This window comes from Scleropages formosus, chromosome 20 (genome assembly GCF_900964775.1).
Source record: "Scleropages formosus chromosome 20, fSclFor1.1, whole genome shotgun sequence".
NCBI lineage: Eukaryota > Metazoa > Chordata > Actinopteri > Osteoglossiformes > Osteoglossidae > Scleropages > Scleropages formosus.
Window position 1 is genome coordinate 2,813,085 of NC_041825.1, and position 19,229 is coordinate 2,832,313.

General features: G+C 46.2%; 1 protein-coding gene across 1 annotated transcript; it reads left to right on the forward strand.

The window, feature by feature from the left end:
- The first annotated feature begins 2,174 nt into the window (after positions 1-2,174).
- On the forward strand, positions 2,175-18,995 carry LOC108933026 (double C2-like domain-containing protein alpha). The gene is made up of 11 exons (XM_018749814.2): positions 2,175-2,520; positions 4,635-4,978; positions 6,010-6,089; positions 7,482-7,556; positions 7,650-7,759; positions 10,164-10,290; positions 11,692-11,751; positions 13,130-13,329; positions 16,168-16,249; positions 17,067-17,163; positions 17,427-18,995. Exons 2-11 carry the CDS (start codon positions 4,639-4,641, stop codon positions 17,561-17,563), a joined length of 1,308 nt encoding a protein of 435 aa, XP_018605330.1. The 5' UTR covers positions 2,175-2,520; positions 4,635-4,638; the 3' UTR covers positions 17,564-18,995.
- Positions 18,996-19,229: the final 234 nt, after the last annotated feature.

Here is a 19,229-nt window from a genome sequence, read left to right on the forward strand (position 1 = left end):
TTAACCACAACTATGTAAATATAAATAGATTTAGGCCGTGTGTGATATTGTAATTTAAAGCTGTAATTTTAACTTTGCTAGTTTTTTATGCCACTATCATTGCCATTACATTCAGTGATATACAGGAGTTACGATTTATGAGTAACGATAGTAAAAAAAACATTACAGGTGCTACTCGGCTTACGATGGTTCAACTTACGATTTTTCGACTTTACGATGGTGAGCTGGTGATAGACATTCAGCAGAAACTGTACTTCGAATTTTGAATTTTGATTTTTTCCCGGGCAAGTGATATGCGGTGCGATACTCTCTCGCGATGCTGGGCAGCAGCAACGATCCGCATCTCTCAGTCTACCACCCGGTCGCTATACAGATACCCCTATGTATCTGTGTTGTGTTTTCAGCATCCATAATGTCACAGAATCACCCATCTGTGTCTCCTGCTACTGGTGGGAAGAAGAAGAAAAAGAAGAAGAAGAAGAAGAAGAAAGCAATGATGCTTTAGGAGAAACTCAAGATAACTGCTCCGAATGAAGACAGCAAACCCATAATGGCCATCGCAGTATGCTGGGCTATGATAGGTTAGGTGTATTAAATGCATTTTTGACTTCTGATGTTTTCGACTTACGATGGTTTCGCAGAGCGTAACCCAGTCGTAAGTCGGGGACCACCTGTACCTAGGATTCTGTATGGTCTGGTACGGGAGGAGGTCCATGAGTCGGGTGGTACGCAGCACGAGGGGGGCACCATGAGTTACCGCACTGGGTGCCACCAACCCTAGTGACACCACTGCATATTGCTCTCACATGATAACTCTTGTCTCCAGTTTTCCCCTGTATGGATGTCGTCAATGTTCGTGCTGTATTTTTTATTCCCTGCAGAATACACACACACACAATGCCTACAACCACTTGTCCCGAGGTGGATCGCGGCGAACCGGAGCCTCACCCGACAACACAGCGCGCAAGGCCAAAGGAGGAGGGGGCACACCTAGAACGGGACGTCAGTCCACCTCAAGGCACCCCAAGCGGGACTCGAACCCCAGACCCACACCGCAGCAGGCCCCTGCAGAATATCACCAGCCCGTAAAACAATTCTCACCTGAGCGATACATCCTGCGCTACATATATCGTGTACACGCACGTCACATGACACGTTGAGGAAGGCAATTGTCCGAACGCATCCCTGTTAGATTCACACCTTTGTGCCCATATAGTCAATAATAACCAATATAGACAAACCAATATAAACACACACACACACAATAAACCAATATAATCACTACCGTTATGTTTTGTTTCACGGTACATATGCAAAGGGATCTGTTGATTAATTCTTTACGTATGTGAAGTGCTGTCATGAAAAGGGACACGTGTGGCGTTGAAACAATTAAAAATTTCCTCGGGGGGGAGTGAATGGTGGCGGTGCTGGGGTGAGCGGGGTGGGTGGGTGGGGGGAGGGGGTGGTAGGGTGGCAGAGAAAGAACATTGATGAAATCCTTTTGGATCGAAAAGAGAGAGAATTGCTTCAGTCCCCCGCTTCTTGGCCCACCCCCACACACACACACACAAAGTGTTTGTGTGTGTGTGTGTGGGTGGGCCAAGAAGCGGGGGACTGAAGCAATTGTGGCGAAACAAAGCACAAGTTTAAATTCTCCGGGAGAATGTCAACTCCGTCGGTGTTAAACTTGCAAGCGAAAGAATTGTGTGTGTGTGCGTGTGTCTTGGGGAAAGTGTTAGCAGGAAAAGGCAAAGATGGATGGAGGCAGGGACACAACAGTGAGACACAGAGCGATTCTTTCCCTGGAAAGGGTGTGTGGGGTCTGTCTATCACGGCGAGAGGTGTCATTAGACTAATTATACAGAGAACGAGGGAGACGGAGCGAGATGCTAATACTGGCTCCTGGAACGTTACACTACATGAGCACGGGCTCAGAAGAGGCACTGTGTGTGTGTGTGTGTGTGTGTGTGTGTGTGTGGGGGGGGGTGTCTTACTACAACATAAATACATAGACTGCAAGGACACAACAGTTCATTGGCACTGTTTAGAAAGAGGATGTTGAAAAAATTAAAATACTGCATTGAGAAGAGAGGGAGAGAGTGGAGAGGAGAGCGGTGGGGGGTGGGGGGTGCGGGAATGGGGAGGGGGATGAGAAAAGAGAGAGAGAGAGAATGAGAGAGAGAGAGAGGGAGAGAGAGGGAGAGAGAGAGAGAGGAAAGACAGTCAGAGCCATGGAACAGACTCCCAAGGAATGATCTCCATCCCTCCGCCGCCTCTTCGCGTGTCTCTCCCGCCGCTCATCTCTCTCCCTCCTTCCTCCCTCCCTCTTTCATTTCCCTCTCTCTTCCTCCCCACTTGAACTTTCTGCTTGTGACACTAGAGATTTTTCTGCATGGATATTTAAGAGGCACCCCCCCGCCCTCCCTCCGTCCCTCTCTCTCTTCCCCTCTCCTCCTCGCCACCTGTTTGCCGGGGATTCACCTGTTTATGAGGGACTTGTGCGCTCAAGCAATCGCCAAGGTAAGACCCACAAATCGAACCGTTCACTTTTCATCCTTCCTTCTCACGATCCTCCGTCCCTATTTTCTCCAAGTGCCCAGTTGACATTTCCTCCTCGCTCTTCCACTCTACGGCACCTGTCTCTTCCCCTCCCTCTCAGTCCTCCTCTCTCTGCGTCCATCTGTCTGTCTCCACGTCTGTAGTGTCCACAGTGTGTCGGAGTGCCGCGTCCCCCCATGCGTCCCACGGGGTTACGGTCGCCGTGTCCAGCCAGTCCTGTCGATGACATGTCGCTCAGCTCAGTCATCTCCCTTTTTATAAGGTCATTTTAACTTATTATTCTTACAGGGCATTTAAATATATATATATATGTAATATATTATAATAAAATATATATATAATGAAAAATATGTTGGAAAAATGTCACAGAACATGCAGAATGCGAAGGAATGAGATCCTCGTAGTTTGGGGCATCTGAACATTCTCTCTTGGCCAAGTAAGAGGAGCGGAGATCGATGGAGACGCAAAGGAAGGAGAAGATAAGAGGGAGTAGAAAGAGAGCGGCAGTGGACTAATGTGGAGTAATGAGGGGGACGGGGACACGGGCGGCAGTGAGGGAGAATGGGGGGACAGGCGGCAGCGGGAGACACATAAATGATTGACTTAATGGGATGGGAACTGATGGAGGGAATAAAAGTTGTACATTATACACGTCGCCTTACTGCCCAGCGAGCGGCCGGTTTGCCCGCAGTCCTTTTCCATGTGTATTTTATACGTCTCCAAAGGTGAGGCTTGAGATGATTTGAAGAGGGAGTCCAATGTCTTGGAAAAAAAAAAAATCTATAAAAGGATGCTTTGACGTTTCCGGATTTTTGCTCCATTCCTGCACAATTTATGCGGCGTGAGAACGAATGCAAATATCTCATTTGACTTTATATGATGACATTTGCACTCACGTCCTGGCAGTCGCACATGTCGCAGTCTGTGGGTAACGGGTTCAAAGATGTGAACGTGAGCACCGGCGGCGTTCCGCTTGTTGGGTTTGGCTCTGCGGAAGGTGAATTTGAAAGCTGAATGTGATCACCCCCCCACCCCCCCGTCCTTTTCTCTCACTTGTTACTGTGCTGCATAGCTTCAAATCTGAGGTTGATCAATAATATAACAATAAGAGTTTTTTTCCAAATATGCGTCATCCTCCGTCTCCAGTGTCTTGGTTTTTCAAATAAAGAAACAGTTGTTACAAATGATTTCAGAATTTATATATTTCTCATATACATGCACAGTGGGGTAGAAGGGTAGAACAGCTTGATTTAACCTTAATTTGCCGTGAAATTTATAGTAAATGTTTTCGGCCACTCAGTTTACGAAGCACAGATGTTAGAGTTGGAAGTGTTTCGGTGAATGAACACTGAAGAATAAAGATGAGAGTTAAAGTTTATTTCTAAAGGTAAAATCAGGACAGACACTGAAGACGTGGGGAAAAATGCGAGAAACGGAAATCTGCATCAGTTCTTCGTGAAAATCGAACTAACCCCGTATAACCTGGTAGAAGATGAGCCTTCGTACAGGGATCTCCAAGTTTAAAAGAAACAGCGGTGGGAAACTAGCAGCTCCAGTTTGGCGGGTGGTGGGGGGGGTTCACCGGAATGGTGCACAATCACTGCTTCCCAAAATGCTCAGCAGATCGACGTTTTTTCATTTCAACACATTTCGTTTAGCTGATGCTTTTCTCGAAAACGGCTTACGGTGTCGAAAAGCTTCATTTGCACGGATAGAGAACTGGGTTCTACAGCAGGAAGCAGGATTTGAACCCGCAACCCTCAACTCATCGAGTCCACAGGCAGCAGCTCGTACTGTTTGATGAGCACTTTACAGGACAGGCAATAGTCCCAGGGGAGTGTGTTTGGCTTTATTAGAAGGAGCGGCACAAAATATGATCTGGAGACACGGTCCTGTCTGGGGCTTCATTCAGACATCAGATTTTTTCTTTGATTTATTTATTTAATTTTTTTTTTTTTTTAGCAACTGATGCTCATTTTCCATTCTTTGCTTTTCTGCCCTGTCTTGTTACTCGAGATTTATTGGTATGAGGCTGGCGCTCTCACTCCGGATCTTCGTTTCGCTCGTCCCCGCAGCTCTATGACGGTGCGCAAGGGAAAGAAGCTGACCATCTCCATCCAGGAACACATGGCCATCGACGTGTGCCCCGGCCCCATCCGTCCCATCAGACAGATCTCCGCCTACTTCCCGCGCCTCTCCCCCACCTCCTCCATCTCCGAACCCCTGTCCCCGAACCCAGCTGGCTTCCCGTCAGTGCTCAGCCCCGGAAGCGGAGCCTCCGGGGCTGGAACCGGCGGTCTGCTGTCTCCTGTGCTTCCCGGGGCAGCAGGAGGCAGCAGCGGAGGAGGAGGGTCCCTGTCCGCAATGAGTAGCATGGACACGTCCATTGAGATTGACAGCTGTGACAGCGATGACAGCAGTAAGTCTCAGTTACGGATGCTTTTCCCGCTAGCGGCTTTTGGCGTCCCGGGAAAAAATGAGAAAATGAAAAATAAACACTGAATAAACACTGTTAATCACTTCCTCACAAGCCGTTGGGGGGGCGGGGTGTGGGGGGGGGGCAAACTGTGCACACTGTGAGAAACAAGCTCAATCCCCTCTCATTCATAACTCTTCTAGCTTGTTGATTTACCCTAATATATCTATGTTTTGTTATTATAACGGTGACAAATAATGCGCTTTCCCCCTAGACAGTAGGGTAAATTACCGAGCTTTCGTCACACACGATACTCTCCTTTATGCTTTAATAACCACGAGAAACAAACAGAGATAATTTGTGTCTGTCAGAAACAATCTTCGCAGCCACCTGTTTGTGTTCATTTACATAAATGCATTTCTTATTGAATATTTACTGATGCACTCAAGGTTAATGACCTCCCCCACTCCAGTGTTGCAGGGATTTGAACCCATAACACCAGGCCCTATGGAGGAGGAGGGTCCCCCCATATGGGGGGCCACACCTCATCCAAGGATCCGAGTACGGTGCGACGTACAGACCAGTGGAGGCAGAGCGCCTAAAGCCAACGTGACCATAAATTACAGTTCCTTGCACTGTAAAAATATACTTTTTTAAAAATTTACACCACAGTGAGGGGCCTCACACTGCAAAATGGCCCCATTTGGGCTCTCAGAAGGCCTCCGTGACACCACTTCTACTGAGTCATCTTGTGGAAAACAGCGTTAAACTTCACGTCTTTTTTTTTGATCAAATTAATGGTAGAAATAAATTGTAAAAGTAAAGAACAAGACATATTAACTGTGTGATCAAGGTACACGAGGATGGAAGGCGCAGAATTTTTAATGAACATGAATCCAAGAAGAGTTGACATGCAACGTGTCATGGGATTGCGGCCCAGATGGACAACCCTGGTGCGTGTGTGTGTGCGTGTGTGTGCGTGTGTGTGTGTGCGCGTGCCGACGGTGAATAATATTAGCGTCCTTGTGTTGCAGCATCGCTGGGCACCCTGGAGTTCGACCTGCTGTACGAAAGAGCCACCAGCTCATTGCGCTGCACTGTGCTCAGAGCCAAGGTATGCGTCAATCCCTGCCCTGCCCCCGAACCCAGGACCCAGGACCGCTCAGCCCCCTTCGTTCGTTTCATTTCTGCTTTCCAGTACTCACTCTGTCTCATTGGTCACCGCACTCGTCTGGGCTCACAGCACTTTGTCTTCGGTCATTCATTCATTCCTTGGTGAATAACCCGAAAACCAGCCTTTATATATCATTCATATATATCATTCATATATATATATATATATATATATGTGTGTGTGTCTCTATGTATCATATGTATAAATATATCATATTCGGCAGTGCTATTAGGCAATGCCGTAAAACAATGATTACATCACTACCCTTGTGTCCCTCAGTTTTACCATGACATGGTTATTTAATGAGAATCAGTGTTTCTCATGTGACATGATAAGTCTGTAATGATCAATTCCATGTGTTGTTTAGAGGAAATTATGTGTGTAGTAGAAACACACAAGTAGTGTAAAGGTGTAAAAATAAGTGAAGCCCAAGTATCATTGGTTAAACCAAGTGGGTAAGTAGAGTCAGGGGTGTAAATCATAGTTATTTATTCATTTTAAGATTCAGATTTGCATAGAAATTGGTATTTCTATACCAGTTTACATACATACGTTATCATGTAATCATCAAGCCGATGCTTTTCTCCAAAGCAACTTCAAAATTTTAAGTTGCCTACAGTTATACTCTCATTCAAACTGCTGAGTACTTCTTTATTAGCGGAGCAATTGAGGGTAAGCACCTTGCTCAAAGGTCCTATTGTTGGAGTTGGGACTTGAACCTGTGGGTGAAAAGACAGCAGCTCTAACAACTACAATACCAGCTGCCTAAAACAGTCTCTGCCAGAATAATCGATATACTTCATATACTCTCAAGCAGCTATATATGGCATATATCGTTATAGATAGCTTAGTATCCTAAGTCATTGGGGAGAAACACACACACACCTGTATTCAACTGAACACCATTCCATTCCCTTTGAAATTTTTTTTTGTAATTATGTTTACATTCTTTACAGCATTTATTGTTACATTGTAATATACTGTTTTTTATTGTATATATTATAACATATTGTAATATATTGTCTAAGATATTGTAATATACAGTTCTTTTATGCAGCACCAAGGCCCTGGAGGAATACTGTATCGTTTCACTGCGTACTGTACCGGCTGTATATGGTTCAAATAACAATAAAGCCGCTTCGACGCTTTGATTCTGAAGGTGCACGATAAATAAATATATGTAACTGTTACTGATTATTCCCAGTTCTGATCTGATGAACACTGATTGTCAGACACTAATGGCATCGCAAAGCACTTTATTCACGGGAATATAATATTGTGCATCAAGAGATGTTGCCCAACACCCAGTCTCTTTCTCAAAACATCTCACAGGGTCTGAAGCCAATGGATTTCAACGGACTAGCAGATCCGTACGTGAAGCTGCACCTGCTTCCTGGAGCCTGCAAGGTGAGCGTCCGCTTTAAAGAGACGTGGGTGAGCTCGGTCGGCGCTTCGTCAGCAGGGCCTCACTGTACTGTGGTGCTTTTACCGTGTTCCCAGGCGAACAAGCTGAAAACCAGAACCGTGCGCAACACGCTGAACCCCGTGTGGAACGAGACCCTCACCTATTGCGGCATCACCGAGGAGGACATGTACAGGAAGACTCTGAGGTCCTCAATGTGACCGCCGTCATGGTGTCGCCCCATCTCGTCAGCTCTGTGTGCCGCCCCCCCCCCCCCCCCCCCCCACTCCCCACCACCCCCCATGTCCCCCCATCACTCCCTCTCTTTTTCTCTTTCTCTCTCCCAGCTGGAGTGACAGATTGAGGTCAGAGTCACTTCCAGGGGGTATTTAATTCTATTGACCCCCCAGAGGTAAAATATCACCATCTATTTGTATGTGTGTGGGTGAAGCTCTCCCCACATGTGTGGGAATGAGGGAATAGAAGAGAATGAAAGGGAATCGGCAATGCCAGGGAGGGTATCAGCTCGGCCACCGATGGCAAGCATACATTCCCAGACGCACCCAGAAAGAGCGCAGCCGCACGCAAGGTGACCCGCTCGTAGCGTGGAGCGCAACGTAAACAGCACCCCAACAAAAAGCATCCTTATAATTTCTCTGCCGTCTCTAAGAACGGAATACGAGCCGTTTGCTGCTCAGATTGGAATTGCTGTGCCCCACCTCTCGCTGCGTTTTACCGCGTTACGTCTCACGCTAACGTTCCTTTTCCGGTCCAACGAGCCTTGTCAGCTTCGAAGGTACCGCGTGAATAGTGCACTTACACGTCCCCTTCAGTACTTCCCACGCATGCAGCGAGAACTATAAGCGTAAGAGGCCCCTGGCCCCTTCCAGCCGCCTCCCAGCGCTCACGGCCCCACGTCTTGCGGAAGTTCGGCTGCTCCAATGCCCCTTGACGTAGTAATGGCACCATCGCGCTGTAGTTTGACAAGACCGCGCAAGGTAAATTACCTTGGTCCCTAAACACCTGCGGAGTAGTTTCCCAGGGCAACGGCAGTATTGACTCCCCGTGCTTTGTCTTCATTTTGAGACATGCAAGGGACAGCGGACAAGATGTAATCTGGTTATTTAGCTCCTTGGTCGTGCATTCGCAATGAGGCTGTTGGCATGGAGAGAGTGTGCGCCCCCCGAGGACAAGCTGCTCGTCCCGCAGTAACGCCAGCGCACCGGAGAGAGACGAAAGCTCCAGCCTGACGCTTGATCATCATCGCACTGTTCTGGATTCATTTCCTTCCTTTTGACTTTCTCACTTGACAAATCCATTGCTGGAGTCCTCATGTTTACGGTGGACTAATACTTATGGCATACTGATCTTCATGGGACACTGATATTCAGCATGTATTACCTATCAGGTGGCTTATTATTGTTATTCATGGCCTGTAGCACTAGTTTATAGTCTGTATTCTTGGAATTTCCTGTAGCTGCATGATGATCAAAAAACCAATTTGACAGTTCGGAAGTAAAACGTGTTTTGATGCCTAAGGCATTTGGTTAATATTGTACAAATGATAAAAGAAATGATAGGATAGGATAAGATAGGATAGGAAACAGGCAATTTGCAAATTACGCTCGACAATTAAACAAGTGCAAGACCCCACAGGTGATGGATGAGAGCAGGATCCCCACATCTGGATGTCAAGTTATTCGCTTCTTCCTTTTCTTTGCTGTTACTACTGATACTTTTTTCCACTTAGAATGCCCAGGACAGTTGGGGGGTGGGGGGGCAGCTACTGGTGCTTGGACCCCCAGAGGTTTATTTCTCCCTTGCCTTTTGGTAGTTTTTTGTTTTCCTTTCCTCAGCTGCCAACTGGGTTACTTCATAGCTTTATTAGCAAGAATATTTCTTATAGACACTAAAATTATAACCGTCTACCTACAGGTTCACTTTATACCTGATATATGTGTAACTACTATGTCTCTTGGTCCTTGATGTTCAGAGCCATGTCACCGTGTGAGAAGTGAAATAAAAAATAAATTGAACTGAATAAGGTCGCTAGGCACATCCCTGCATCTCTGTGTTGAGGAGCTAATTGACTCTAGAGTGGCTTCGTGGAGATGGATGGCTTTTGGTAAGAAAGACCCCAAAGTCACCGATTTGCGCACCGCAGCTGAATAATCTGGTGACTGAAGGAGCTCGTGACGATCGGCCGATGGAGAGGATGTGAGCAGTTGTCCTTACTGGAGAATCGGTTCCCGCACATCCTAACCTCTGCCATCGGCCTCTATCTATACCCCAGCACTAAATAAATATTAAATCAATATAAAGCACTTTCGTGACACACTTTCCACGCATTGTTTCCAAATAGTGATTCTTGTTGTTGCAGCCTGGTTGCTGCCAGTATCAGAGTTTCAACACCATTCGTTGACATTATGCAGTTAACAGATAATAGTAGCACTTAATCACTTTCAGAACAGCGCAGAGGCGCCGAGAAAACAGCGGAGTGCGTGTCGGAGTGTGGGTCGGAGTGTGTGTCGGCTGAGCGTCCAGTGGTGGCCAGCCTTATCACCGTAGGATGACGGCTGCTTTTACATCTCTCGCCTCTCTCGGCCTTCTAGGGTGTCAGTGTGTGACGAGGACAAGCTGAGCCACAACGAGTTCATAGGGGAGTCGCGGGTGGCGCTCCGGCGCCTCAAGCCGGACCAGCCGAAACACTACAACATCTGCCTGGAGCACCCCCCTCCGGTGAGGAAACAGGAGAGACCTCGGGAGGGAGGGTTCGAAATGGGTGGAAGATACACCATCAGCTGGCGAGGAGAACCCACACCCTCTGCTCTCTTCTCATAGTCATAATGTGGGCGGAGCATCACTATTTTATTATTGTTCACTCGTCACATAGTCCTGTGCACATTCTGTAACTGAAAAAAAGGATAATAGTCAAACAAGAGAGGATTGCTATGATGAAAAATAGGAGCCGCTGTGACCCGTAGTAACACCTTGATAAAGAACAGTGAGCCTAATACTTATGTGCCACAGTTAATATGTGGCATACTGTAGCTAATAATATTTGTCATGCTGCAAACTAACATTAAATAAATTTGTGGTGCAGTATTTGGAAAGGGAATCTGTCTGTGGATATAATTATCATCTTGCCAAGTAGCAAAGGTATCTTGCAGCAGATGGGGCAACAATGTATAAATACAGTATATACAGAATGTACACATATACATATATACATAAATAAGGATTACACGGAAAGGCTGGTATGATATCCGCATGGTCCGATTGCTGCAGTAGCGTTTGGGCTCTGTGTTGTGATGACCGAATTATGAAGCAATGACCACTGCGTGAGATACGAATATGGTTGCGATCCAGGCCTAGACTACATTGCGTCATGGTCCTGCACAAACTGAGCATCGCGGCGGAAGGAATACAGCAACACTCAGTGACACATGTAATATTGGACTCTCCCTGTAAACGGAAATGGAGGTTTTACCTTGAACTGTTGAAATGTAAAATTACGGCCCCTTAGGAGTAGTCATATTCTCATCTGCTGTCATTAGTAATTCATTTATCAGTCAGCCTTGTCAGGAGTGTACGGCTCCAGGGTTACGCTGGGGTAACAGTGCTGTTCCGTGGTGTTTCACTACATACAGTAGTAAAAACAGCAGTACTGTACCCTCCTAGTCATTATTTCCCCAAGACCTGTGAGGGACCCTAAATCATGATAGGGTGCCTTGAATTTGACAAATCAAGAAATATTAAAGGGCAGCATGATGGTGCAGTGCGGAGTGTCTAGGTGTGAATCTGGCTCAGTCTGTGGGGAGTTTGCAGGTTCTCGTGTTCACGGTTTTCCTGTGTTTCAGGGGAATTGGCCACTCCAAGTTGCCCACAATGTGTGTGAGTGCATGAGTGCGCGTGTGTGATTTCGATGCAATGGACTGGCACGCCATAAAGGGTGTACATTGACTTGCCCAGCGCCCTGGGTTTCCAGGCTCCTGAGCACTGGGTCCCTGACTTGGGCAAGCAATGGGTGAACAATAGTGCATCAGTGAGAAATATGAAACACGGATACCTGCAGTTCGCACCTTGCTGAAGAAGGACGGTCGAGCAGCTCACCTTGTTTCACCTCTTTCTCTCTCCCAGCTTCCTTCGCCCTCCGCCATGAGCGTGGCCCTCCGAGGGATTTCCTGCTACCTGAGAGAGGTACTCTGCCAGCTCCGACTGGTCCGCAATCTGCCCCTCTGTCAAATCTCACACGCTAACTATCAGCGATATGAGTTGAACACAAAAAGCAATACTGTCCTTGCAGGGTAAGGAGTTCTGAAACAAAGGTGTGAATTTAATGTGGTCGTTAGATTGTAAGCAGTGTACAGTAAAGCCGGATGTGGTAAATCAGGCCCGAGGGTACGTTCGCTGTGCTTGTGTGTTAAGATGAATCCCCCTGGGGGTTGATGTAACGCTGTCGGTTTTACTTTGCTGGAACAACAGTAACAATTACCGTGGTTTTGAGGCTAAATTAGTCTCTGAGCAGAGGGACGGCGCTCAGCGCATGTGGCCCCGCTCTTTTTCCGTGTCTGTCTGTGCTTACTGTCAGTACACGTCTCTGCATCTTCCTCCATCCAGCTCTACTTATTTGTATGTCTGAATGCGTTCTTGTCTCTGCGTTTGTGCCTTCTGGTCCAATTTTCTTCTCCTCTGACTGTCTGTCCTTCTCAGGCTGTGCTTTTGTTCTGCTGACGTTCACATTGCTCTGCATATTTGCCTTTTTTTACCTGTTGATCAGTTTCTCTGGGGTAAATCACATGTGGTAACTGTACCTGTGAAGAAAACACTCAGGGAAAATAGGAATGCAATGAATTAGATGGTAACAAATAGGCAGAGGCTAAACAGATACACTGAGGAACATACCGACTGTAAGAAGACTCACTGGGGGTATTAATATTTGATCACTAAATCAAATCCAAAGCAACTGCTTCAGATGTTCAAGGACAGCAAGTCTGTGCAAAAAGTTTCACAACAGGGGGTTCATTGGTAGTCTGGCACTGTGCGAAGCAACGCTTGGCAAGAAAGACAGATGCATACAGGAAGGGAAGGATTCATAAAGGCCAAAAATATAAATGTACATCTGAAAACGGAGAGAGGAGAAGGAAGCAAGGATTAGCATATTCATCTGTGCTGGTGTCTCCATTCCATACAGCATTTCTGGTTGACTGAAGATAAGAAAGAATATGAGATGCAGAAATAAACAAGGAGATGCGGAAAGGCTGAAATGACTGATACGCACGAGCCGAGTCTCTGCGTTACGTTTTACGTTTTTCCCCGTAGACCGTAACTCTTGCTGGAAGTTAGCAGCCTTGCGTCGTCTTGATCGATTCAGGCTGCGCCAACCTGCGAAAGAGCATTCCGTCTCGTCTAAATATTCCCCCGAGCAATTTTCTTCTCGCTGTGAAGTTTCAGCAAACTCAGAAAATTGCTCCTTGCCACTATTCAGTTCTCTGCAGTTGAACGTGAATCAGTTGTAAAACAAAGAGCTCTCAGGTGTCGAAGGCTCTGCCACCTGGTCCTTCCTCATGTTTTGCAGTGGGAGAATGAGCAGCAGAGGAGCCTGGAGGAGCGCGGCCGCATTCTACTCTCCCTCCAGTTTGTGTCCCCATCCAATGAAGGGGAGCGGGACGGGCAGCCCAAGGAGAAGGTCCGCAGCGGACTGTGTGTCGGGGTGCGGCGTTGCGCTCACTTGGCTGCGATGGATGTCAATGGCTTTTCCGACCCTTACGTCAAGACGTGAGTGAGGGAGGGTCAGGAGCAGACAATCTAACCCCAACCCTTACCCTAACCCAAACCCTCACCCAAACCCTAACCCAAACTCTTACCGTAACCTTAACCCTTACCTTTACCCTAGGGATCCCTAACCCTAGGAATCAGCGTAGAGGATTCTTGCAAGTAACAGAAAACACATATGTAATGTGTGCAGTCCGGTGATTTCCTTCTGAACAAATGTCGATTTTCATGAAACACTGTTCCAAATGTTGAAAAGTCTCAACTTAACGAGACCGACGGTAGGCCAGATATCCGAAAACATCGGCTAATACAGAAATGTTGTATGCGGGGAAAAAAGAGACTTGGACGTTCACGCCCTTGTTATGCCCTATTGTTAAGCAGTCAGTCTCATCATCCAGTTATCTCATCCTTCGTATCAGTTGGTTTAGTATCAGACCTAATCTTCGCGCCTTGAAATATATGATGTTACATGGTACGCCAGGCATTTGTTGCATATTCCGGATCTCCCCAAATAACCGAAGGCCGGATAATCGCGATTTTGCGAGAACGCCAATTTATGGTAAAATATAAGCAAATTCCATTAAAAGGAGAAAATAACTTCAGGAGTTTAAAAGAATAACAACAAAACAGGAACATTTCCCCTCATTAATTACTCTGTGGCTGTATGGCAGCCTACCTGCACTGATTCACCTCTGTCGTAGCTATTTCGTACTGTATACTTACGGTTACAAACGCTCGCAAACAAAACATACATACAGACACCCCTCTACTTACATAACTTTGACTTAGGTACATCCGGATTTACATAAAAAATTCCCGGCATACACATTATGGACAGCGCTAAAACCGTCTTGCAAGCGTGCAACAATCGATTTGGAGAGGAAATTGAAAATTAAAAGGAAGTATGAAGGTGGACAAAGATTACGGTCTATAGCATGGGAACCAGATTTAGTCGTATCGACTATAAATACGATGGTGAAAGATGCTGCACGTATAAAGGAGTAGCGGAAGGAACAGCTAGCATGAAAACAACAATAATAACGAAGAAACGCCAAGGTGCAATAACTGAGGCGGAAAAATTATTAATGGTATGATGTTGAATGGTGGGGGCGGAGGGGGAATCCGACATACGTAACTTTCGACTTACGTAAAGGGTTGAAGAACAGTCTATTTGAGTAAGTCGAGGGGTCTCTATACATACATGTGATATTCAGCGTTTATGTATGATTCCAACCTTTGAAGTGAAACCGAACAGAAGAGAGGAGAGCAAGACAAACAAAAGAAGTTAATGAAAAGAACGCAAATAAGTCTGCGTTCACGAAACAAGCGGACATTGTTTATACGGTCCGTACAAAGCATGACTACTGAAATCATCACAGGAAATACCACAAAACGAGGATTAAACAAGCATTCGATGCCTTCTCCTTTGGTTATATTTGTGATCTGCAGACGTCTGTGGCCATTAACTCCAACACAAGAAAGAAATGTAATACACACTGAATAAGGTTGGTGTTTGTCTACAAAGCAAATATTTGTTTGGAGTTTATTTACTCGTCTTCACTGCAGCGAGAACCACGAGCGGTGGTCCACGGAGACGCTAGGGCGCATCGATTATTTCTCGAGCCGCTCTCCTAGGACGTTCCAAGACTGCGCCTCGGCGCCGTCCGGCTCTCGTTGTTCCGAAACACGTAAACCGCCACGGGGAAGTTGGCTGTAGACCATTCCTTCGTGAGATGGGTCTCGGGCCACGTGCGTCGACCGTTAACCAGCAAACGAAATGAGCCGCACAAGCTGGGCATGAGTCAGCTGGCAACCTGTCTGCGAGTAGAGTGCACTCAAAATACCACCAGGGTGGGTGAGGTGAAGTATGAAGAATTTAATGAACAGTGACACAACGGCAACAAGCAAAGCATGGCCAAAGCTGCCTCCCAGCGTAGGTGACCGGAGCAGGAGAAGCAGCGAGTGCCATGTCGACCAAACGGAATCCAAACGACTTCCCCCCCAAATAGCTCTTGCGACGAGATGGAGCCTTTCCCCCGATAATGTCATCACAAATGTCGTTGCAGGCGGCGTTCCTTAATAAAACCTTGGGTTTAAGGTGCCAAAAATGGAAGAAGGATGGGAGGAAGAGAACAGGGGATAAAAAAATGGAAGTGAGCCGAGAGCACCGCGCGTTTGGAAAAGCGGACGGTGACGCAGGGACTAACGGAAGGGAGGAGTCCGGGTGAACTCGGTCCGTCTCCTGCAACGACCGCTTTTGAAACAGTGCGAAGGGTGGGGGTGGGGTCGAGGAGCGCCACGGTGATATGAGGTGACAGAAATCGGACGATGGAGCCGAAAATGGGGTCCTGGAGGTGTCCCTGCAACGGGTTAGAACAACAGCTACGCGCACCACACGTTTGCCCCTCCCCCCCTCCTGTCACTTCTTTAGATAAATGTTCCAAATCTGTTATTTCCGCCCCAGGCTATGTAAAAAAAAGCCGAGATGGTATACGAATAGACAGCAGCACCCCCACCCCCACCCCCAACTCCCACACACATCACTGTCTTTTTCTCCCTGTCCTCTTACACACTGAGCTCCTGATCAAAGCCATGTCCCTCTCTGAGCTCTGTGTGTGTGTGTGTGTGTGTGTGTGTTTGTGTGTGTGTGTGTGCGTGCGTACATGCTAAACGCAGCGAAATCAGAATTTCATTGAAGTCAGCGGGATGTCAGGACAGAGACAACAAAGTCAAATCTCTCTTTGTGTGGGTTCAAGTGTGTGTGTGTGTGTGTGTGTGTGTTGTTCTGCTGATGACAGCAACCTAATTCCCTTTGTCTCCGCCCCCTTCTCTGTATCTCAGGTACCTAAAGCCAGACCTCCACAAGAAATCCAAACACAAAACCGCTGTCATGAAGAAGACTTTGAATCCCGAATTTAACGAGGTACAGTTGGTCTCGAGGAGAGGACTTCTTCCTGCTCGGTCCGTCTGTCCCCTGTACACTCACATGTTTCCACTTTTCAGGATATTCCCCCTTTTCTACACGATATTCAGATCTTCTGGGTCAAACATCGTCATCATCGTACACACCTTGACACATCATAATTCTACCACTAGAACAGAAGACACTTTTATTATGGGACATGCAGCAGGAGATGAGGAGTGAGAAATAGGGAGTCTTTAACAAGGTAGCCAGAAGAATTGGCAAACTATAAGGTAAACCAGGTATTTGTAACAAGTCTCTTACTGTATATCCAAATATTTTACATCCTAATGCAATTTTTATTAGCTTCCTTCTATATTTTTTCATTGCAACGCAAAATAAAATAAACTTATGAAATTTAAATCTTCAATCTTAGACTGACAAAATGAGTAAATGGCTATGATTTATACCCCTGACTCTACTTACAAACTTGGTTTCATCAATCCAACTTGAGCTTCACTTATTTTTGCACCTGCGCAACTTGTGTGTTTTTACTACACACACGATTTCCTCTAAACAACATGCGGAAGTGGTCGTCACACACCTATTATATCACATGAGAAACGCTGATTCTCGTTCAATAACCATTCATGGTAAAACTAAAGGACACATGGGGGTTCACGCACTTTCAAGCAGCACTGTGCTTTAAAACCAGGGAAACACGCAGGTATCGCTGACCGTGGGACTGATTATCGATCATTTTCGGTTTCCTTCTCTTGTTTTCACGACTCGTCACACTTCCTCCCTTTACCTGCTGTGGCCTCACGACTCCCCGCAGGAGTTCTTCTACGAGATCTCTTTCTCTGAGCTCTCCACTAAGACACTAGAAGTCACCGTCTGGGACTACGATCTTGGAAAGTCCAATGACTTTATTGGTGAGTTGCTGTGCTGTTGCTATGGAAGCTATTTTACACGTACAGTTGCTATGGGCCCTTATACTGGGACCTCGGTATGATGATGCAGCGGGTTCCAGTGTAATCAAAGTAAAATTACTTGAAATATGCTTAGGCCTTCTCTTCAAAGGTGTACAGTATTTTTTTAGGGTAAATTGTGGCTTAACAGTTGGTTGGCTTTATTCACATTTAAGGTCTAGAGGTAATTTCGCTTTCACCACAATGGGACTGTCTGTGTGCGGCAGGGGGCGTGTCCCTCGGCTGTCACTCACAGGGAGACGCGCTCCGGCACTGGGTGGACTGTCTGAAGAATAAAGGCAAGAAAATAGAGCGCTGGCACACTTTAACGAATGACCTGCCAGGATCCACATACCACGACTGAAGCGTCATCCTCCGGAGCGTTACCGGCAGCTGCTGTACACTCCAGAATGCAAAGTACAGTAAAAACGCACTTGTTCGGGTTGTTTTACAGCTATATAATTTACTCACAATTCCTGTATAGGCAACGAGTTTATTGCTCTTCTTCATTTCATCCCGACTTTTTTCTTACCAATTTCCATCATATTATTCATTCATTTACGTTACGCCTCTCGTTTGATTTTTATTCAAAACCTTCCCAGTTTCTTCAGGTCCCTCATGGTTCTCTTGCAATAACGTCAACTGAGCAATGCTTCCGCTTACAATTCTAAGTGGTCTTAAAAATATTATTAATAAAGGCATTTACCATGGCTGCCAGAACTGGTAATGTTCTTATTAATAATGGTTCTGGCATCTGGATCTTCCACATGGACAGTTTTTTTTTTTTTTTGTGTGTGTGTGTGTGTGTATATAATGTCGAATCTCGAAAGAACTTTGCATATTTAAAGGACCTGCTGCTCTGCCCCCCCGCCCCCCATCCCGTGTCGTTGCTGGCGGAACGCACTTCCTGTATGCCTTGTGTCTCTTATCACGGTAGCAGTCCCCTGCCAATATGGATGGCTGCTGAACCGTCGAGGAGAAGTTCCGTTTCTCAAGATCGAGACAAAAAGTGTACAAAATAAAGGCAAGAGGAGAATAAGACAAGAAAAAATCGTTGCCACCGTTGGAAACCACTTAAATGAGAAATGCCGGAATTAACATGAAGAATAATATAGTGTGCACAAGCTATCGGGCTCATCCCTTACCATCATCATCATCAGCATCATCATCATCAGCATCATCACTCACCCTTCACTCTGTGCTAACTGCTCGCACTACCGTTTAAAGGATTCATGTAAATACTTATTGAGCCAACTAATTTTAAGAGATCAATCAGTGTTCCGATGACAGGTTTCAGTTTATTTACTGCTTTTGATGTACATACTGCATATCGAAGTGAATACAGCAGAAATGACATGACGGCTATTATATTTCCGTAACCGAATTTATCATGATGAGAATGATTAATAATAACGGCAGTTTTATCTCACTCAAGCCTAAGTTCTCCCACTGTGCCTGCTTGGAGTGAGGGAGCACTCCTGTGTCGATAGGGCATGCTGGTCTACAGTGATGGTGTTTTATATGTGTGTGTGTGTGTGTGTGTGTGTGTGTGTGTGAGTGCGTGTGAGAGTGTGTGAGTGCGTGCTGTGTTTTCTCCCTTCTTGGCCCTGTGTCATTATGCCAATTTCGATGCATGCCTGCCTGTATGAATGTGAATTTATAATATTTTCTAACTGTTCCTTTTGCTGTGGATTTGTTCTCTTATTGGCAGGGGGGTGGTGGGGGGGTGTTTATATTTATACGAGGTGTTTATGAACAAATAAATACACTGGGAATGCGGTGAATGATACTTGTTACATATTTCATGTGTTGTTTTTCTTAAGCAGGGGTTTGGATGAGTCACTCAGTGTCCCACTCGCTGTGGGAGTAAAAACATGCAGTACCGTGTTTTCAAGGTGACTCTGTGGTCGTTGCAACGACACAAACGTTCCTGAAACGTTTGTAAGCAATCTGCCTGCGTGTCGATGAGGGGTCCGGATAAAGAATTTCGAAAAAGCCGACAGTTTCACTCACTACTAGGGAAGCGTGCT

What these genes read in the sequence shown, in the direction of transcription:
- LOC108933026 (XM_018749814.2), top strand. Translation starts at nt 4,639, where the DNA reads ATGACGGTGCGCAAGGGAAAGAAGCTGACCATCTCCATCCAGGAACAC. An exon ending in CTGTGACAGCGATGACAGCA is followed by an intron (nt 4,979 to 6,009) that starts GTAAGTCTCAGT and finishes CTTGTGTTGCAG; the next exon opens with CATCGCTGGGCACCCTGGAG. An exon ending in ATGTACAGGAAGACTCTGAG is followed by an intron (nt 7,760 to 10,163) that starts GTCCTCAATGTG and finishes TCGGCCTTCTAG; the next exon opens with GGTGTCAGTGTGTGACGAGG.